Source organism: Drosophila arizonae, chromosome 2, assembly GCF_054131065.1.
Source record: "Drosophila arizonae isolate 15081-1271.41 chromosome 2, UAZ_ARI_1.0, whole genome shotgun sequence".
In the NCBI taxonomy this organism is placed as follows: domain Eukaryota; kingdom Metazoa; phylum Arthropoda; class Insecta; order Diptera; family Drosophilidae; genus Drosophila; species Drosophila arizonae.
The window spans coordinates 2,159,381-2,181,566 of NC_142922.1; the positions used below are offsets into that span (position 1 = coordinate 2,159,381).

The following is a 22,186-nucleotide window of genomic DNA, read 5'->3' on the forward strand; positions in this document are numbered from 1 at the left end:
TACTTAAGTTTAGAAAGAAATAAACGCAAGCTTTTAATCTACTTAATGTACGCAATGTGCAAAGAAATAAAATATTCTAAAAATAATATCTGGATATTTATCGTAATTGACAACATGTGATTTTCGATACTTTAATAGCATCCCTAGTCAGCTGTTCAGTTGGTTTCCAATCAAAAATTTCGCAAAGTAAAATTATTAATTTTAACATTCTACGTTTAGGTCCACTTGTTTATCTATAATAAACAGAATATAATAACGAACGAGCAGGATGTCGATACTGGCTAAAACCTTGGGACGCACTTTCTTTCAGGTAATCGTCAAAGAGAGGTTGCCAAGTGCTTACATAAACACTTGCCAAGTTCTTTGCAGCAGCCGTTGCTTAGGCACTTGGAGCCAAGTCAAGTGCTGATGCCAATATTTTTTTGAGGTTAACATCCTCACATCCTTCTTAGCATAATGACTAACTATTATATTATACTTCTATTATTTATAGGCAGCCGCAGTTCGCGCACTACATGTGTCAGCGGCGGTTAGTGGTGCGGTGTGTATTCAAATATAAAATTAATATTACCTTAGAGAATCGTATGTAATAATTATGATTTTAATAGGAGACCTATAGTGCAAATAGAACCACTTGCACTCTAGTGCCCGGCGATGGTGTCGGACCCGAATTGGTCTACTCACTGCAAGAGGTTTTCAAGGTAAGAAAGAAATGCTCCATTAGCCGGAAGTAAAAATAACGTTTTATTACGCACAGGCTGCAAATGTGCCAGTTGACTTTGAGGCGTTCTTTTTATCGGAAATCAATCCTGTGCTAAGCGCCAAACTTGAGGATGTTGTCGCCTCCATTCGCAAAAACAAAGTTTGCATTAAGGTCAGTTACGAACTGCTTTATAGAGATAGATACTAATCTCGTATGTATCATATATATAGGGTATTTTGGCTACACCTGATTACAGCAATGAAGGTGAACTGCAGACGCTTAACATGAAACTGCGCACAGAGCTTGATTTATATGCAAATGTGGTGCACGTTCGCAGCTTGCCTGGTGTTAAGACACGCCATGACAACATCGATACGGTCATCATCCGTGAACAGACGGAAGGTGAATACTCAGCCCTGGAGCACGAGTCGGTGCCCGGCATCGTGGAGTGCCTGAAAATTGTGACTGCCAAGAAGTCGATGCGTATTGCCAAGTTTGCCTTCGATTATGCCACCAAGAACAACCGCAAGAAGGTAACTGCCGTGCACAAGGCCAACATCATGAAACTGGGCGATGGCCTCTTCTTGAAGTCATGCGAGAAAGTCTCGAAGCTGTATCCACGTATCGAGCTCGATAAAATGATTGTGGACAATACGACCATGCAAATGGTGTCCAATCCCAATCAGTTTGATGTGATGGTCACCCCGAATCTGTATGGTGCCATTGTCGACAACTTGGCCTCTGGCTTGGTCGGCGGCGCTGGTGTCGTTGCTGGTGCTTCATACTCGGCTGATGCAGTGGTCTTTGAGCCGGTAAGCACTTGACATACAAAGTGGTTGGACAGCACTTTAACAATCTTTTCTTATTGACTTTATAGGGTGCACGCCATATCTTCGCACAGGCTGTGGGCAAGAATGTTGCGAATCCAACGGCAATGCTAATGTGCGGCACAAAAATGTTGCGTCACATCAATTTGCCAACCTATAGCGAAGTCATACAGAATGCCATCAACCAGGTGCTCAAGGACGGCAAGATACGCACCAAGGATTTGGGTGGACAATCTACCACTCAGGACTTTACGCGCGCCATTATTGCCAATCTGCACTAGATCGTTCTCGAGCCGAATTCAGCTGGTCAATTGGCCACAACAGTTGGCTGTGGCTGCCCCAACCAAGGATTGTACGCATGCATAGACACCAAACTCTTCAGTTATTGCCTAAATTATTAGAATGTTAAACATGATTTCTGATATTTAGTTGATTTTTCAGTATGATTTTCTCCTCTGCCTCCCTCCATAATTCAATTGATGCTTTGAGTATTATTTCTGGCGAATATTTATGTTTAGAACAATTACCTCGCCCAACCGCCCAACCGCCCAGCCCCTTCTCCCGTATTCATTTACCCCAAAACTTTTTAGTTTTACAAATTGGCCGTATTGTTTATTATTTTGTGATTACGTATTATACAACAAAAAATCCAAGTCGGATTCGAATGTTTGCAAGCAGCATTAAGTTTATGACAAGCAAATGCAAAATTCAAAAATAAAAAATATTAAATTAAAAACACAATCAAAGTGAAGCGAGAGCAAAGATGCAGAAAATAAAACCAAAATTACTTAAAAATTTGTGTTAATTATATTATACTCAATGGAAAAAAATTAATTACGAAAAATATTTCACATTGTTTTATTATACAAACTTTAGAAAACCGAATGAATAACACCAAAACATTTCGAAATATCTCAAAATTGTTTTTTGGGCTTACGAGCCCTTGGGTTTGGCCAGTTCTATGAGTCGCGGCGAGGCCTTCGCCTTGAGTGCCGCAGGTGAGATGGCAAAAGGATTCTCTCGGATATGCGTATTCTCGAACTCCTTTGGCTCGGCCAACTCCTTCATGCGCGTTGTTATCTTGTATTTTAATGCGTTTGGCGAAATGGAAAACGGATCGTCCTTAAGATCGGCCGGACCCAAATTGGCTTCGTGCTTAGCCAGAGGCTGAGACATCTCCTTAATGCGGTCACTCGCTGTGGTTGGCATCAGACAAATGTAAATATCGTTATATGGCTAAATATTTAAGATTAGAGCTTACGCTTGTATTTGAGCGCATTGGGTGAGACTTTTCCAGGATTTTCATTGGTGTGCACATTGGGTCGATCCACTGGCTCAGCCAAAGTCTTAACACGATCCGAGGCTTTGTAGTTACGCATGCCCGGTGTGAACTCCCATTCAGGCTTGATATCCTCCATAATAACCCTGGGACGGGATAGTTTCTTAAGACGCCGCTGATCGATTTGTCCCTTTTTCCGATCCTGCAAAGCAAATAAATGTGAGAGTGTTATCAAATGAGTTGATATTTGATAAGCATACCTATATAATAACTGATATATCTGACTTACCAGTGGCGGTGGGGCTTTCGGTTTACGCGGTTTAGCGAGTCGTGCGATATTCATCTCCCTCATCTTCATTTGCTTCTCTGTTAGCTTCTTCTTTTTTTTGCTGTTTCGAATGCGAATTGAAATTAGTATTCGAGCTAGAATATGGGTGGGTATATTAGTTGGTCAGATGCTCACGGTTTCTCCAACGGCTGCACATTGCACAAGCGACTGTACAAAGACATATAACTGTAACGTAACAAGCGATTAATGATGCCCTCGCCAATCATATCACCGTTCGCGATGGCATCGGCTCGACGGCTAAGCAAGCGCCTAACCGTCGGCAGTGCCAATTGATCGGTGCGTGTATGGATGGGGTGATCCGCTGGTACGATTTCGATTGTCTTTTTGAATGGACACGCACATTTGGGCAAGTAGCGGCATCTTGGACGCAGCGGCACCGCCAGCTCCATAATACGTTTGCGTTTCGTAAAGCTGCGCGCGTGACGCTCGTACAGCTTCTTCAGCTCCTTGCCAATGTCTCTGAGGAAACACTCTGCATCGTAAGGTATGCGCTTGATTATGGGACAGCAATCCGGACGGACATTATCAGCGAGCTTCAGACAGGTCGTCAACTCTGGACTGAGATCACATTTCAAACGTTTTAGAGCCATTCTTCCTTATTTTTTGTTTCGCAATTTTCTATTTTTTATTGATTTTCGTTTCTATTCCAAATGGTTGATTTTTTTGTATTTTTTTTTATTTTTTTAGTTGCGCTACAGAAAATTTATAGTCATCTGCTTAAGAATATTAAGACGAATTTAAATAGCTTCGCTTATCTCCAAAGCCTACTAAACTACAACTACTCCAATCTTCTCTCAGAGATTACGTTAATGTACTTAAAATACTGAAATTTACTTTAACATGTCAAGCTTCAAACTACAAAAGGGACAGACTTCGAAATGAAATCATGAGCGCGTACATAAAACTGTGACTTGAAATGCCTATTCGATAATTTAGCAATATACGAATACTAAAAAGATTAGATAAAACAATTAATTAGTATTTCTTCCAAGTATTTTCAGTATGTATTTGTTCTATGTATTTTCTCTAAGTATTTTCTCTAAGGTTTTTGTCTAAGCATTTCTTCTGTCTGTTTTGTCTAAGTATTTTCTCCAAGTTTTAATTATTTTCTCTAAGTATTTCCTCGAAATATTTTTTCGGTGTTTAATCCAAATATTTTTTCTAAGTGTTTCCTGCAGTATTTCTTATGTATTTTCTCTTATTATTTCTTTTATGTCTTTCCTCTAAGTCCTTAACTACCCACCACGCCTGGTCGACTGAAGAAATGCTGCCGTTGCTGCCCTTTATATAGGGCAACTTTCACTCAAAGTCTAAGTCGCTCTTAAATGCTGAGCACGGAGCCAGGTAGAGATCGTTGCAGCCGAAATTTAAGTAACCAATGGGAGCACTCGCTGCTGCTTCGATCATTCTAGCTTCGTTTTTCACAAATATAAATACCGAATGAGTACTGCTGCATACATTCAAAGAACTTAAATGGTCTTCTGTAGTTATTCTTCATCCGAAAGACTGAGAGACATAATGTATGTACTTACACATATTCTCAATCAAGGCGACGAGCTGAGTGGATTTAATCGCTTTTTCTGTTCGTACACTGGGAACGATCTCAGAAGCTATAAGAGCCAGAAAGAGTTTATTTGCAAAAATCGATAGCACTGGGCGAATCTTGACACTTTATAATTCGAGTAGATGGAATGTTCCAAATTTCAAGATTCAATCGAATTTATACGGACTAACGGACAGACAGCAAGACGGATAATGCAGAGGGCCAATATACTCATTTTACTTTCGGGAAGAGTATAAATCCTGAGCAATGCAACATGCCAAAATAGAATAAAAACCTCTTTGTCGTACTGTTTTATTAAATTTTTATTGCCAGTATTCTTTGAAATACTGAGAGCTCCATGTTCACATCATTACAAGTTAATAGTTTGTGTGTGTTTCGGTTTTCATTTTGTTTTGTTTATCATTTGTAAGTATTGTTTTGTCTTTAGTAGATTTTGCCATTATATCTCCTTTGGTTGTACACATTCATATACATAAATCTAAATGTTGCTGTTGTTGTTGTTTTATACTTTGCAATTTCTATTATTTTTTACACAATGTTTCGGTTGTTAAACATTTGAATACCCATTCGAAAATTGATTTCGAACTGTAAATATTGAACTTGGCATTGAATTTTCCAGTGAGAACTGAAGAACGTTTTTGTTTTGTAAATCAAAGTCCATGATAATAGTTAATAATATTATAATTTTTTAGCAGACATACACAAATATACATAAACATATGTATATATATATGTATATATATTATAAATTTGAATTTACCATTTACTAAGTTCACATAAATTTTGCTAATTTAATTTGTTAAATTTTTTTCTTCTTTTCTTTCATTTTTACCCACCTAGCATACATATTTTGATATATAATTTATTTACACCCAAAATATTTTTACCAAATTATAAATTTCTATGTAAATCAATATGTTTTTCTTTTCCTTTACGATTATTTAACACCCAAATTTTTAAATTTTAATTTTCTTTACTTGCGTATCGTATACAAGACTTGCTTACACTTAAAATTTCAATATTCCAAATATTTTCCACAGACATTTATTGATTTATATATAGTTTTTTGCTTTTGATATATTTATATATTTATATTACCAAAGTTTGTTTTTGTTTTTTTTTTTTTACAGTTTTTTCGGAATAAATTTCACATATATGCATATTTTAGTTTTTGATATATATTCGAAATGCTTGCCCAGATATTTCGTAAATTTGTCTTCTTCATTTCTATATGCATATCATATTAGTGTTCCATCGAGATGTAGATATGCCTCAAATTTCCTTTTCCAAAGATTTCTCGAGTTGTTAAATAAATCTTTTGTTTTTGTCTTTTCATTTTGTTTTTGTTTTTTTTTTTTATTTTTTTTTTGGTCCCTGAAGCTGTTGAGTTTTGTTTATAGATAGATTTTATTTTTATTAGTTTTTGTTAGTTTTGCCTTCGTAACCAGTTCTAGAGTACTTTTGATATCCAAAGAGCTGTTGATTTACGCGTGGGTTAAAATAACACAAAAACATTTTCAAACACGTTCAAAAAAATCAAGTTTAAGTAAATTAAATATGCTCAAATGTGTTTTACTTGTATTCTTTGCCAATTTTCTTGTTGTTTCTCTATTTTTGTTCAATGTGAAAATGGAGCAAATATTGAAGTTGTTCTGGATAGTGGTAAATCCCATTGCTCTCAAATCACTGTTCACCCTTTTTGTATGATAGAGCATAGACACCCAGATAATCACTCAGAGAGCAACTTTCAATTTCTTCGGTTCTTCAACCAGTTCCTTCGCCATCGGATCGTTCGTGATAAGAGACGTTCGTCTGACGAAGAGGCCAACTCAAAGAGCTCAGCCGAAGGCTCTAGCTCGGAGCGAGATGAAAGAGCTAACAGTTATTTGCGAGCTATAGTAAAGCCACATCAGAGTCAATATTTACTTTGGTCTATTGTTAAGTATATTTTGAATAAGTGTACTAAGATAGATTACTATTGCATTTTATGTGTAATATATATAGATATACATATATATATGTATATATAGCATAGAGCAAAAATTTGAAATAAAAGCCTCTGAGTTAAAAAACGTAAAGTAAATCTAGAAATTAAAAAAACTTCAACTGTTTAACTAAAATATTTGTTTTTGTTTTTATTCATAAACATTTTCAGCGTAAGCATATATGATATATATACATTCATATATCATGAAACACAATAAGTAAATAATAAAAATAACGAAAAATCATAAACCTAACTGTAATTATAAATTTATATATAGTATATAACAATTATGCACGCTGAACAAATTTTTAAATCTAATTATATAACTTAACTCAATTCTACTTAAGTTTTTTTTTTCTTTTTTCAATATTTAAATCATATATGTTTTTATTAATATTTTGACAAATTATTCAATATATTTATATAACATTTTGTTTTTGTTTCGCTGTAAAGAACTAAAAATTATAATGGAAAAAGAGAAAAGTTGATTAAAACGAAATTACTTCTATGGAATTTAGTAGTCAAATTTGTTTTTAAGTTTTCTTTGCTTAAGTTGTGTATCTTTGCTATGTTGTTGTTGTTGTTAATGCTAAATACATACATATATATTTTGTTTTCTTGTTTTATTTGTATCTGTATCTTATGGGCTATTGCTAATCATAATGCATTTTATATATATTTAGTTACGCTTATTGGCTGTGAAACAATTTTCATCTTCACAAGAAAGAAAAACCCGATATACTCATTTCACATTCGTGATTAAGTATAAAAATAATAATAATATATCTTTTTTTTGCTTCGGTAAATGCAAAAATAAATGAATTTTGCTCAGTAAAATTTTTGTTATTTTTATTTTTTGTATTGTACTTGCATCAGTTGTTGTTGTATTAAAAATAATCTAAATATTTGCTGTTAAAAACGAGAAACTTTTTTATCATATAAAAAAAAAAAGTAGTCGATGCAGTCATCTGTTTGCCAATAACTTAGATCTATTGCTGATTTTTGTTTTCTATTTTATTTTATTTTTATTTTTTAAATGGATTAATATGCTTAATATGTTCTGCTAGGGCTATTGTTTTTGTTTTTTGTGGTTGTAATTTTATTTATATTTTACTGTATGTTGTAGTTGATAGTGGATAATTGAAATAAAAATTGTTCTCATTTACTTTTGAGCTTGTTGGTTTTTTAGTTTGTGTGGTGCCATTCGGCGTATGCGCAACATATATTGCGTATACGCCATGCGCAGCAAACAGCTCAGCTCAGCGCTCGCCTCGCATCATGTTCTGCTTCTTTTTTCTTTGTTTTTTTTTTTTTTTTTAATATTTGTTTGCTGTCCTGTCTATTGTATATAGTATGATCATTTAATTATGTGGCTATTGTATTGGTTATTGCTATTCAATTGGAAAAAAACTCTTTTGGAAAAGTCTCGCTCTCGCTTGCTGTTAGTAAATTGATAATTGTCTTTGTGTGTGTGTGTGTGTTTGTATTGGTTTATAGTTAATTGTTTGTGGCTATGGCTATTTCTATTACTGTTTGCTATTTTAGTTGTTGTAGTTAGAGTAGTACTATTGTTTAATTAAACTGTTTGTTTTTATATTGGTTTTTGCTTGAAGAAAAAAGAAAAGTACAATCGACGTCAGGCTGTGTGTGTGTGTTTTTTTTATTTGTTGTTGTTGTCTTCTTCATTTGATTTCTTGGCATATATATTGATACATATATATGTGATCAATTTTTAGTTCAATTATTTTGGGCTATTGTTGTTGTTTTTGTTGTTGTTGGTTGTTTGTCTTGGCTATTGTTTCTTCTGTTCTTTGCATTTGTTTGGTTGTATTCTAACGCTCAAGTAAAGAGTTTTTCATCTGTTTTCCGATTGGCACAACTAATCTTGGAAATTTGAAATGGTTTCTCGTTTTTAGTTATTGTGTTTAGCATAAATGAATTGAGTAAACTGACTTTGACTTTGTCTTACAAATTGTTCACATATGTGCACTTAAAATGATTTTTGATTCTCAATTTGATGTTAAATTAATAATTGTTGCTGTTTACATATACATACATATACTTCTTGGTATTGCAAAGAAATCTGTTAAATTATATCAGTTGTTATTCATATAAAAGTATATAATATTTATATAGATATATTTATATTTGTTTTGTTTGAAACAATTGCACTATAAGTCAAATGTGTTTTTGCCCGTTTGTAATATTAATTAAAAAAAAAAAGAAAGAAAAAAACAACAAATAGTTTGTTTGTTTGTTTCAAAAAGGGAATTGCTTACTAATATATATATATATATATACAAAACACACAAATCAAGGCTAAACAACAGTTGGTCTGCATATATATATATAGTTATTGTATAGTTAATAATAATTGAAAATTTTGATTTGCCTATTTTGTTTTTGTTGTTGTTGTTGCAATTATTAATATAAATAATAGAGTGTGTAGTAAATAACGTAAACACTATGTATATGCACTTATATTCAGCAAATTTTGATTTATGTTGAACAAAAGTCTAAACTTTTAAAATATTAAAAAATAATAATTAAAATATACATAATATATATTTATATAGATTTAAGACTCATAATTATTAATAAGTATATCGATTTAATTTTTTTTTCCATTATCTTCTGTTTGTTATTATTTTTTTTTATACAATTATTAACTATGAATTTGTTGTAAACAAAGAATAAGTAATGTATGGGTAATCAATCTTTTTTCTCTCCGAAAAATAAAAACACGTACCTGAGCGTTTTTGCACGCCCAACCCACCTACCCAAGAGACGGTTTTGAATCCTCCTGTTATTTTAGTTTTTGAAGGGGCGTGGCAGGTTGGAAAATGCAAAAATTCTATACAATTCTCAACATTCTCAAGCTGTTATATTCCTATTCCTTCACGCGACGAAAACCTTTCTCTTCTAACAAGTGGAAAAGGTTTCATATTTCAGTTACATACGGCTTGCTTTGCTTTTCTCTTGTTTTTTCATCTTCTTCTACTTTTCACTATACTCCTATGCCCATTTACCTGTCTGTGTGTATATGTGTGTATATGTATATGTTTGCGTTTGTTTCATTTACATTTACGTTTTTGTATTTCGTATTTCTTTATTCAATTCTGGTTTCTCGCGCCTTGAAGTAGGCAGCAAAATGCATTTTTCATAAACTTCTCAAATCTGATTTTGTTTTTACAATTTAATTTAATTTTTTGTTTTTGCTTCTTAATACATATAAACCGTATAATTGCACTTTATTTTATTTTAATTTAAATTTTTTTATATTTCTTTATGATTTAGTTTGATTTCATTACTTTTCTCTAGCATTTTTTGTTTGTTTGTCTTAAACAAAATATTTGATTTTTTTTTTTTTAGTTTTTACTTTGTATAATTTTGTTTTATAAAATGTTTACATTGCATTTTGATTTTGTTTTTTTTAGACTGCATTTTTTCTTTAGTTTTGCGTAAAAAATTTTCCAAAATATATGTACAACTATATTTGCTCTGAACTGTTGTATGATTTTTGTTGTTGTTTTGTTAGTGATGTGCTGTAGTTGTTGCCTTTGCTATTGTTTACTGGTATCTTGGCCTATATCGTATATAGCTTGACATGCATACTCCATATGCCTACCAAGAATTCGCTTTCTATAGTTGTTGATCTGTGTAGTTATTGCTGTTGTTGTTATTGTTGTTCTTGTTGTTATTATTTGTATCCGATCGTTCAATTAGTTTATAGCTTTCTCTATATATGTGTGTATGTGTGTGTGTAATCTGTTTTGTATATTATTATAATAATTATTTACTTTTTTATGCATTGTTTGCCTAACCAACATTAGTCAGAAAAAGTTTCTTCAAAATTTTGGATTATTAATCACAGATAGTGTGTCTATATATATATATTTATATACATATATATGTGTGTATATATGTATGTATAATAAATATGTATGTATACTTCAAATATAATTAAATTAGCAATAAATACGATTTGATTTTTTGTTTGCTTTTAAACAATTTCTTGTGATGCAAATAATTTACTACATTTTTTTTTCTCTTCATATTTTAAATATACGAAATATGCTTTTTTATAAATATATTTTTTTTTCTTTCTTTTTTTGCCTCAATAGAAATTTTGGAATTATATATTTTGTATTTTTTTCTAGCCACAACATTTATGCACATCGAATTTATTTTTAAGGATTAGCCAATAAATATGCTTTAAATTATAAATAATTTTGGTTTTATTTAAATATTTTTTTTTTCAGCTGAATAGAATTTTGATATTGGTTTTCGTTTAACTTTAAAAATACATGTGTTTGTTGTATATATAATTTTTGTTATTAATATTTTTTTAATTTTAATTTTTTTTTATTTATTTATTTTCTTCTTTTTGACACTTACTAGCTAGCACACAAAATATGTTTGTTTTTTCTTCGTTTAGGTACATATATATATATATAGAGATTTTGCTTTTTATTTACGCATACATTTAAGTAAAACCCATCTAGAATTTTCGAAACAAGAGAGCTCTCAAATGGGGGAGGGATAGGTAGGGAGCGTGTTTTGACCAAAAAAGTTGTCTTATTCTTCTTTTTTGAAGTGTAAATATGTATTTAGTAGACATTCCTCAATTTTTGTTTTTGTTTTTTTTTTTTCATTTTTTTTCTTTGTTTTTATATATTGTGTAAAGAGTGTGTAGAGTGTATAAGTACATTTTATATAGAGTTGCTCAAAATGATCTTGTGTGTTTCGTTATTGAGGTATACGCGTAATGGATCAAGACACACACATACAGAAATATACATATATATATACATATATACTTACATATATGGTTGTATGGAAATTACTTCAAGACATTTTATCGAATGGGAATTTGTTTTTGTTTTTATAAATTTACGGCCTAAAACATTTAGTTAAATTTATTATAATATTTTTTTTTTAACATCGAAACATCAAAATTTTGTTTTCATATATCATAATTTTGTTATCTATATGTGTTTTAATTTTGTTTAAATTTTTTTTTATATCAACTTAAAATCTTTTTTTTTTTTACATTTTATGGGCTGTCTTTTGTTGCTGTTGTTGTTGGTGGTTTTTGTTGTTGTGAATTTTGTTTTTGCGTAAGTTTCTTGTATTATTATTATTATTTTGTGTGCTTCCTCTTTTTATATATTTTTTTGTTTTTTCTTTTTTGCTTTAGCTAACAATTTCTCGTTCCTCTTATCAATTTATTTAATTTGTAAATGTGAAGGCAGCTTTGTTTATTGATTTCCGTTTGTTTTATATTTCTTAATTTTTGTAAGGGTTTTTCTTTTTTGAAAATAATATTGAAATGAAACATGTTTAGAAATTAGAAAAAAAAAATTAATTTTGATTTTGATTTTTGTAGTTTTTTAATTTTGTGTTTGCTATTTTGTTTGTTTGCTGTTGTTGTTGTTGTTGTTGGCTATTATGTTTGCTGTTGTTGTTGTTATTGATCGGATATTGTTGTTGGTTTAGTTGTTATTGTTGTTGTTGCTGGTATTTGTAGTTATTGTTGTTGTTTTTGTTGGGTTTAGTGTCAGTAGCTATGCATAAGCCGTCTGCATTGCGTTTTAGAAATCACATATAAAGTTTTCTTTTGTTTTTTTTTTTTCTTTGTTATATATATATATACATATATATATATATTAAAAATTATAAAAGTGTTTATGGAATGTTTTATTTCCAAGAATTTTCGTCTACAATTCGCAAGCAGGCGCTGGCATAGTATTTTTATATGGGCTGTACTTTAATTTGTTTTTGATTTTTTTTGGTGTTGAAATAAAATTTTAATCGAAATAAATTTGGTTACTTTTTCTTTGTTTAATTATAAAAATTAATTTACTTGGTATTGTTGTGTTTTCTGTTGCTTACTTGTTTTTTGTATATTTTTTAGGGTTTTCTTTTTTTGTTTTTTGTTTTGTTTGGTTTAGAAAGTTTGTACAAGAGAATGCCTATTTGTCGATTGTCAAAAAACTAAACAAAAAATATGCATAAATACGGTGTGTATCTATGCATGTTTGTTGTTGTTGTTGTTTTGCTGTGTTGCATACAGATTGCATGCTTACATATACATATAAGTTATATGCTTGCGTGTGTGTGTGTGTATTCATTTTTGTTTTGCTTTAGGTTTTATTAACTACTAACAATTTGGAGTTGCTGCTCCATTTGCCGCGGGCTCTTTGCTTTGTCATTGTATATATACATATATGCATATATATAGACATTCATATATACATGCATGTATGCTTAAAAATTTGGTTTCGCTCAATCTGCCTTGCCCTTGCCTGTACACCTAACCAACTGCCCCATTCATTTAGAAACTATAGTAGTGCGTGGCTAGCGGTGGCCACACAAATGTGGGTGCCACAAGTTGCTGCTGCTGCTGCTGCTGGGGACAGTCCTCACCTGGTTGCCACCGGACCTATAACTGCTCCTCGGCTTGTTCGGCCTTGATCTGTGCCAGCTTGTCGTGCAGTATCGAACTGTTCGGCGATAATTGCGCCCCCGTTGCTGCCGCCGGCTCTGGCTCGTATTTGACACTGTTGCTGCCATTGAGATCCATCATTTTGTGCAGCTGCGCTGCCGAGCTGAGCGACTGCTCACTCTTCAAGCTGCTGGCGTCCGTTTCCGAGTCGCGCGATGTCATCCGACTGCGCCCGTTGCCATTGCCATTGTTGTTCTTGTTGTGGGCCAACTCACTGTTGTTGTTGTTGTTGTTGTTGTTATTGGTGGTGTTGACATGTGCATCCTGCTCGTCCTCACTGCTGGCGCTCGCCGTGCTGCGCATGGGGCTGAGTCGCTCGCGCTTAATATCCGCATAGGCGCCCAGCGGGCTGCCCGGACGCTTCACGCTCGACTCTGAGCTGGAGCAGGTGGCGTTGATGTAATCATTGCTGCGATTGTTTGTGAACGGCAGCGGCGTCTTCTTCACCAGCAGCTGATCCAGCAGCGCATTGCCGTTGCCGGTGCCATTGCCGTTGCCGGTACCGTTGCCATTGCCGCTGTTGCTGTTGTTGCCGCTGCTGTTGAGAATGACGTCGCTGTCGTTCTGCTTGAGAGTCTTTCGTATGATGCCGTCGTACATGTTCTCGGCGTACTCCAGGGCGCTCTTCATGTGCACGCTCGGCACATGGCCGTGGTTCAGATTGGCCGCCACTCCCAGCGGACTGCCGCGTATCACCTCGGCCAGATGGTTGTTCAGAAATTCGTTATTGCGATTCAAGTCGAGGCCATAGTTGGCGCCGGCGTTCGGCTGCGCCCAGAACATGGTCGGCTGGAAGGACAACGGCTGAACGCCATCGAAAATGGGCAGCTTCAGGCCGTTGGGCGTGGCAGCGGCCGCTGCGCTCGCCGCGCTGCTGTTGTTCTTCAGGGCGTTGCTCAGCTTGGAGCCGACATTGCTGCTGCTGTTGTTGCTGCTGCTGTTGCCGCTGCTGCTGTTGCCCGCCTTCAGCTTGTCCAGATGATTCAGCCCCACCAAGTTGGCATTCACCTTATTCGCCGCGCCCGTCAGCCCGACCAGATCCGGCTGGGGCTTCGGCTCGCGCTTGCGCGGCCGCATCAAGTGCCGCTCCTTCACCTTGTACTCCAGCGTCGAGTGCGGCACGCCGTAGTAGCTGCCGGCCCGGTGCACCGACATCTCGCCGCGCTGCACAGCCTTGACGGCCTCGACCAGGCTGTCTCTGTCATAGTTGCGGTACTTACCGCGCTTCGGCCGGGTGCCCTTGCCAGCTGCCAGCGCCGCTGCCTCCTGCGCGCTCAGCTGCTGTTGCTGCTGCTGCTGCTGCTGCTGCTGGTGGTGCGCATGCGGATGCGTGTGCGCGTGGGCATGATGATGGGCACTCAGATGGCTGTGATGCTGCTGGGCCAGCAAGTTGGGCGAGGCGCCGAAGCGTGAGGTGTCCGTGCCACCGATTATTTTGGCCACCGATATGCTGGGCTTTCTGCTGGTATTGCCGCCGCCTCCTACTCCGCCCCCGCCGCTGCTGCTGCACTCGCTGCCGCTGGTGTTGCCATTGTTGCGCTTGTCCAGGCCCAGGAGACTGTCCTGGTTGCTCTGCTCGTTGATCTTGCGCTGTATGGTGTTGGCCATCATCTTTTGTATGGATGTTGCTGTCGGCGACAGCAGGTGGTTGGTGCTGCTGTTGCTGTTGTTGCTGTTGCGATAGCTGTTGCTGGCGGCTGCAACGGCAACAGCTGCTGCCAGCATCGGCGAGGCGGAGTGTGGACTGTGATCCCCGTTGCGATTGCTGCTAGAGTTGTTGTTGTTGCTGCTGCTGTTGCCATTGTTATTGTTGTTGCTGCTGTTGTTGTTGACGATGATGTTGGCGCTGGCATTGTTGCTGTTGGTGGGCGAGACGCTGGTTGCGCCGCTGACCTTGAAGGACGGAATCTTCAGTATAGGATCCTCGCACGCCTCATTGGCATCCAGCGAGGAGCTAGTCTCCGGCGTTTCAGACTTTGGTAGATGACGACGAAAGGCAGCAACCGCATCGAGTTGCTGTTGCTGTTGTTGCTGTTGCTGCTGCTGCTGCTGCAAGAGCGTGGCACTGCCGTTGCTCTCCTGGGCCAGAATGCCGCCACTGCTGGCCATCAGCAGCGTCTTGAACAGATCGCCCAACGTCTGCGTCTCATCCAGCTTGGGCATCACCCCGATTCCCGCTGCCAGCATCAGCGTTTGCAGCAGCATGCGCGTATCTATGGCGCCGGCCACATTGCCGCCAGCTGGTACGCCCGGCAGGTGGCCAGTGGGCGTGCCGGCGCCCTGGGAATGCGTCTGTTTCGGTGACATCACCGATTCCTGCTCGTCGCCCAGGTCGCTGCCATTGTGCTCGGACAGGTCGCCCAGCTTGCGCAGGTGCTCGTTGACGACCATGTGATGGGCCTGGTAGCCCGACGCATTGCTGTCGCCATCGCCGGCCTCATCGCCGGACTCCTCCTGCTCGTCCAGCTCCAGCTCGTGCTGCAACACTTGCTGCTGCTGCAGGTCGGGCGTCGCACGTTTGCCATCGATTGACATTTTGCCCAGTTTGCTGCGCATCGTCGTGCGCTGCACGTGGTATTGGCTGGGCGCCTTGCGTGTGCCCAGCTTGTTGGCCAGCACATCCTGCAGCGCGCTGTTCAGATCCTCATTGCTGTACGCCTGCCGGCCGGCGGCTCCAAGGGGCGTGGCACACTCCGACAGAGCTCTGTAAGAGCAGAGAAAGGCAGAAGATGAAACAAAGGTTTGCTAGGAGTTCATATAAAGAAACATATAACGGATTGTACATATTAAGAGTACAGAAAGAGTGTTTTCGCAGGAAATAACCGACTTAAGGGTACTCGTTTAAAAGGTTTTCAACTATATATATTTGATATAGATTAATAAATCTAAACCAATAGGCCTATATGGAAAAGTATGCAGTAATACTTAATGCACTTTTTATATTCTACATTTATCAAATATATGAAAAAAATAAAAGCAAGGGTATTCGCGTAGAAAGTGTCCTACTTAAAGAGATACCTTTCGATTAATAACCATATATAATAAACTCAATAGGCCCTCTAGCGCTAGGTGTTCGACTAGGATATTTGAAGTTAGCTAGAAGTTATAGTTGAATATGTGCACCATAAATGTATGTGATATATGTATATATGATCCAGGAGCTGACTAAAAGATACTCTGTATTCCGATATGACTGCTGACATATGTATATATGGTATGTACATCCCAAAGTGTAATAATCAGCTGCTCGCAAATATATAAATATGATAAAATATATACATATATAAATAATGTATCAAAAAACTAATATTAATATTCAATGGGTATATCTTACGAGAGCTTACATACCAAGTTTAATAGCACTAGCTCTTCTAGTTTACGAGATTATTAGAAAATTATCGACATAAAAAACCTTTAGCTTGAAGCTTATATAGGAATGAATATTTTCAATTTGAAATCTTTTGACTCTTTTAGGATTTGCATGCATACAGATTGAGGGACGGACAAGAAGAGTGAAAGACAGACAGACAGGCTGAACCAGTTTATCTTGATTCTGCTAATGAATCTCTAAATGAATATATTGTCCTCAGCTATTCAAAACTTATATGCCCTCTTCAATTCCCTTCAATGTGGTACTAGTGCTTGTGAACCGTAATCCAATTTGATCTTAATTAGTTCGACAAATTGCAGTGAATGAACTTTTGGCAAATGAAAGTAGATTTGTAGTCGAAGTAGCCCTCGAACATGTGCCATCGAGGTAATTGAGCAGTCAAGCCGTATTATGATCCATCCCGCATTATGTGCTCGGGAACCTCTTCCGGCGCATCAGCTCGCATTTGACAGCTTCTCTTTTCTGTGACTTCAGTTCAAAGCGGAAAACAGAAGCTGACAAAATATTATTTTCACCCTTTGCCAATGCACATTTTTTGTCTTGTTTGTTAGTTTTTTCCCTCTTTTATTTTCGGTGCTCATATATTGGGCACACACACACATGGAGCACACACACTTGAGTGCAGAGACAATGAGCGCTTCTTAAATGTCTGCAGCAGCAGCAGCAGCGACGTTGTCCTTGTCAAAGGCAATGGCAAGGATGCAGCATAGAAAAATTTGTAACGTTTCTTCCTTTTTCTATATACCATGCCTTTTTTTTTTGTGTGTGTTTTTTGTACTTTCAGCTCTCTCCGATTTTGGCCTGCTGCAGAGACAAAAGATGACACGCCAGGGCTGAGCGTGGCAGGGGCAGACACGAAGATGTCAGCCTGCCAGCCAAGGCAGGGACAAACATGTTTTTGAAGTTCATTAGACGAATTTTTTCCATTTTTTGTTTTTAATTCATTTTTTTTTTTTTTTTGCTTAAAATAAAAAAGCATTTTTCACTTAATGCCAAGCCGCACCACTTGGCGCTTTGGTGGTGCCAGCGCTGCAGCCACTCTCTGTTTGGCCGGGTGGAGCGCACTTTTGGCTAGCCCATTTCAAAAGGCAACTTTTTGTGCACAACAACAACAACAACAACATGAAGCAGCAGCAGCAGCAGCAGCAGCAGTGAAAGCCGTACGAAATTTTTCTTTTCTTTATGCGCAGCCGGCAGGGCAGCGAGAGGAGAGGAGACGAGACGGGACGAGACGAGACGAGACGAGACGAGACGCCAGCAGACGCGACGAGAGTTGAGACCAAGACCCTTTTGGCAGCACCACACAGTGGGTGGGGCTGGGTGCGTTCGTCGCGCTGTGCGCGTAGGTGGGCGGGGTGGGTGTGTGCACTGCCGTTGCAGTACATTGCACTGGCTGCGGAAACGCACAGCACAGCTTCTTGTCCTCGCTGTGGGCTGTGGGCCAGCTCAGCTCAGCTCAGCGCAGCAAAAGTTGACGGAAAAGTTTTGTTGTTGTTGTTGTAGCAAGGTTCTGTTTCATTTTTTTTCTTTTTTTGCTAGGATCGTGCACGTCTGGAAAATGTCTGAAAATTGCGCTGACAACAGCAACAAAAAATGAGAAGAAGCAGCAGCGTGCAGCTGCAACAGCAGGTGGCAGCAATGGTTGCTGACCGAAGAGCAGTTGCTGCGCGCCTCTAGACCAAATAATGTGACCGAAAAATGTGCGCTGGGGCGCGAAGGGGTTAAAAGGGTTTCGCAAAAAAGGTTTGCAAATATTAATGAAAAATGTCATTTCAATGTCGTTTTGATTTCGTGTTGTTGTAGTTGTTGTTGTTGTTGTAGCTGTTGGTGTCGTTTACCTTTTGGCTGCACTTCAATTGCAATTTGCCGTCGTTGCAACAGCCGCGGCTGGCGTCGACGCTGACGTCGCTGCCACTGCCATGAATTTGGCTGCTGCTGCTGTTGTTGTTGTTGTTGTTGTTGTTGCTGTTGTTTTTGTTGCACGCATGTAGCGAGGATTCATTTGCGCTCGTACCACGTTTGTTTTTATATTTTTTCGTTCTTTTTCGCCTTTTTTTCTGACATTTTGTTTTAATTTGTGGCAGCAGCGGCAACTGCAATGCAACAACAAAAAATAAAAAAGGGTTGATTTTTTGTTGCATTTTTGCGTGGATTTCGTTGCTGTTGTTGTTGCAATTTTGACGCTTGCTGCAATTGCATCGGCAACTGCTGCTGCTGCAACTGCAACTGCTGCTGTTGTTGTTGTTGTTGCTGCTGACATTTTTATGCGCATATCGCATTTTTTGTCGGTGAATCCCACACCTTTTGTATGCCTTAAATACACAACACACACACATACACACAGCAATGCAAGCACAAACACACACTCACACACACTGACACCCATGCCTTGCATCCGTTTACATACATGAAATGCACAATGCATTGGTATTACATTTTTTTTTTTTTTTTTTTTTTTCGGGCTTACCGAGTGCGTTGGGTTAAACATAAGTATATACATAATTACATTCGACTCGCGGGCAATGCGAGCGCAAATGAAAGCAAATATATAAAAATTATTAATATATACTATAATCTGGCGAGTGATCGAAATATTGAGAGAATTTGCATTACAGCTATATTAAAGGCAATTAAAGCTGTATAGAGTAGTGCCTGACTAATAATATAGTTCTTTCATTGACCCACTGAGTGCTGGCCTATATGTAGTGCTTATTAAGACTATAAGCTGGTTTAACTATATGCTTCGAGAGTTACTGAGATACTAGAAATTCCTGAGGGAAACTAACAACAGCTTAAGTCGAATCATCTCCCTTTCTACAAGGGAATTTCTGATTCAAATGATCGAACTAATGGTTCATTCACATTGCAGCCCAGATTTAGTTTCTAAAAATTTCTTGTTTTATACGAGCATTAATAATTGAGAGAATGTTTATGTTACTGTTGAATTCTTTAAGCAGCTAAGTGTCCAAAGTGGATTATCAAATAGCTATAGCTAATGCAAAAGTGCATTCCTAGCAGAATATTTTAAGAAAACTGTCGAATTTTAATACATTCGGATAGAAGCAGATCTGATCATTTGAGGTCTATAGGGTTGCCTTTTGTGTGCCTTTTATATGGCTGGTATCTCAAAGTTAAGTAGTGACCTGTCAAGTGTTAACCTTCATTTTGAATATATATTCTTATTAATTTTGAATATATTATTTGATACGTTCCTTAAAATTTAGAATATTGTTATTATTTCAGTTCTAAGTGAAGCAAATAAATAATAAATGTAAAACTCTTGCTGCCTCATTTTTGGCTCATATTCAAGGGGTTTCGTAAATAAGCCTAACTTGTATAAACTCGCCCTTTCCTCCTGCTTTTGCTGTAGTTTTGTAATTTCGCTGCGTTCATAATTTAGAGAGTTAATTTGAAGTTTAGCCAAAGTTAAGCATCTGTTAAATATTCTTTCTAGTCTGGCTTCGGTCTGTGCACATAATTAATTAAAGTTTTTCGTTTCACTTTTCTCTTGTTTTCGCTTTTCGCTTTTTCGGTTCTTCGTTTCTTCGCTTTTTCGTTTTTCTGTTGTCTTTTCATTTTGTTGCGTGGCCGCTAAATTTGTCTGTGGCGGGACGCCAGCGCAAACATGGCTTGGCCAGTGGGTGGGCGGAAGTGGGCGTGGGCGGGCACAGTGTCCCGTTCCAGGGTTGAATGTTCGGGTGTATGTGTGACGACGCCGAATGCAATTTTGTTAAAAATGCATCAAGTGCATGTGTGCATGTGACTCCATGTGTGTGTGTGAGTGTTTTTTTTTATTTTTTTTTACTTGTGTATGAATGCAATTGCATGTTTGTTTTTGTTGCCAATGCAGGCGACTCCCAACCCAGCCTGCCTGCCCCTTGCACTCGATGCGTGCGCAGCAAACAACCACCCACACACACACACATACATTCATGCACACTAGCATGCTCGCATACATGCATACATATGCAGTTGCATTTTTTCGGAAGATATGCACTCATTTTTTTTACGGCCAGCGCTGCTGACGTCGCTGCCGTCGCCGTCGCCGTCGCCGTTGCCTCTGCAGCTGCTGCAATTTTTTTGTATGCGTTTTTTTTCTATCTCGCTCATTTAAGCGACATTTCATTCACGCACGCATATAGCATACAAACACATATAACGGCAATCAGGCGAGCCAGCCAGCCAACCAGCCAGCCAAGCCAAGCCAGTCAACCAGGCCGACCCACCTGAACGCCCAACGGTCATTGGAATATGACAAAAATATGGCAAAAAGGGCGGCAGGGGGACTGGGGAGTAATGAAAAAAAAAAAAAAAAACGGTTAAAATTGTTGGCCTGCAGCAACAACAACAACAACAGCAGCAGCAACAGCAGCAACATCGACTATAACAATAGCAAGTGCACGCATTAAGCTTTTTTATTTCGCTTTTTTCACCATTTTTTTTGGGGCCAAATGGGGAAAGCGACGTCGCTGTTGCCGTCGCAGTCGCAGTCGCTGCCGCCGTCGACGCCGGCGTCATCAGTCTATGCCAGTTATTACGCTCACAATCTTTTTTTCGGTGCATGCCTGTGTGCGTGTGTGTGTGTGCACAGAGAATTTTTCGTAAACGAAAAATAATGAATACATATAAACACACAGCGACAACAGGCCCCCCGCCTCCGCCTCCACCTCCGCTTAACTGCTGCATAGAAAAAAGTAGCAAGAAGAAAGACCAAAAAAAATGTAAAACGCAGTGGGGAAAAAAAAGCGATCGATATGATGCACTCATTTTCTGTCTGCTGCGCCCGCTGCCAGCGGCGACGTCGACGTCGACGCTTGACTTGGAGTGGTGATGTCGCCGCCTCATCATCAACAGCAGCCAGCCCAGTATATATATATATATATCTATGTATATATATGCACATATATATATAAAGAAAATCCGTAATAAACGCCAAAAAATTGCAGCGTCAGTGGCTTTTGTATTTCAAGTGTTTTTGACTGAGCTGCTGGCAATACATTTGCCAACTATATATATATAATATCTATGTGTGTGTGTGTGTGTGAGCTGGACATGTTTTGGCCAAAGCCATTGAGCGCTTGTCAATGCGCGCGGCATTTGACTTCTTCTTTTAGCCAGCTGCAGTTCCTGTCAGCTGTCGCATCCTGTTCGCATTCCCTTTTTTCGTTGCTTTTTATTACAACAATTAAAATAGGTGCACGATGATGCAAGGCAGCAGCAGCTGCTAACAAACACTTGGCCATGCTTTAGACAATAGACAAGGACTCGTGTTTTGCGGCTCAAGTGGCAGCCACAGCAGCCGCTGCCGCCGCCGCCACAAAAAAACAACCAAAAAAAGAGGAGAAAAAAAATAATGACAAAAATTGTGGAAGTGCTGGAAAATTATGCACACGTTCTCAGCACGCCCCTTGTCTCTGTCGTCTGAAGAGTACACACACACACCCACACATAGACACATAAATAATAGCCTAGGTGCTCCCGAACATTTTAGAGTAATTAAAAAAATAGCAGGCACAAAATATATAAAGGAGTTAAGATGCACACACACACACATATACAGACAAGCACTCACTCTCAC

At 38.0% G+C, this 22,186-nt stretch overlaps 3 protein-coding genes across 13 annotated transcripts in view; 1 reads left to right on the forward strand and 2 right to left on the reverse strand.

The window, feature by feature from the left end:
• Positions 1-89: 89 nt before the first annotated feature.
• Idh3b (isocitrate dehydrogenase [NAD] subunit beta, mitochondrial) lies at positions 90-2,376 on the forward strand. Of its 2 annotated transcripts, XM_089471782.1 has the most exons (7): positions 90-158; positions 220-310; positions 494-541; positions 609-701; positions 758-874; positions 934-1,515; positions 1,581-2,376. In XM_089471782.1, the coding sequence occupies exons 2-7, from the start codon at positions 269-271 to the stop codon at positions 1,809-1,811; spliced, it is 1,113 nt and encodes a 370-aa protein (XP_089327908.1). In that variant the 5' UTR covers positions 90-158; positions 220-268; the 3' UTR covers positions 1,812-2,376. The 2 variants fall into 2 exon arrangements, with proteins under 2 accessions (XP_089327908.1, XP_017872623.1); XM_018017134.2 differs by having other exon boundaries at positions 121-310.
• On the reverse strand, positions 2,365-12,217 carry Theg (Testicular haploid expressed gene). The gene is made up of 4 exons (XM_018017145.2): positions 3,273-12,217; positions 3,099-3,198; positions 2,792-3,011; positions 2,365-2,726 (listed from the first exon to the last, which is right to left on the reverse strand). The coding sequence occupies exons 1-4, from the start codon at positions 3,746-3,748 to the stop codon at positions 2,464-2,466; spliced, it is 1,059 nt and encodes a 352-aa protein (XP_017872634.1). The 5' UTR covers positions 3,749-12,217; the 3' UTR covers positions 2,365-2,463.
• Positions 12,218-12,368: 151 nt separating this feature from the next.
• The window catches only part of Eip93F (Ecdysone-induced protein 93F), a 78,835-nt gene continuing 69,017 nt past the window's right edge, over positions 12,369-22,186 (reverse strand). For all 10 annotated transcript variants that reach the window (XM_089471684.1, XM_089471677.1, XM_089471680.1 and 7 more), the window contains one exon: positions 12,369-15,921. In XM_089471684.1, coding sequence (XP_089327810.1) covers positions 13,155-15,921 — 2,767 coding nt within the window. In that variant the 3' untranslated portion in view covers positions 12,369-13,154. The remainder of the gene's footprint in view (positions 15,922-22,186) is intronic.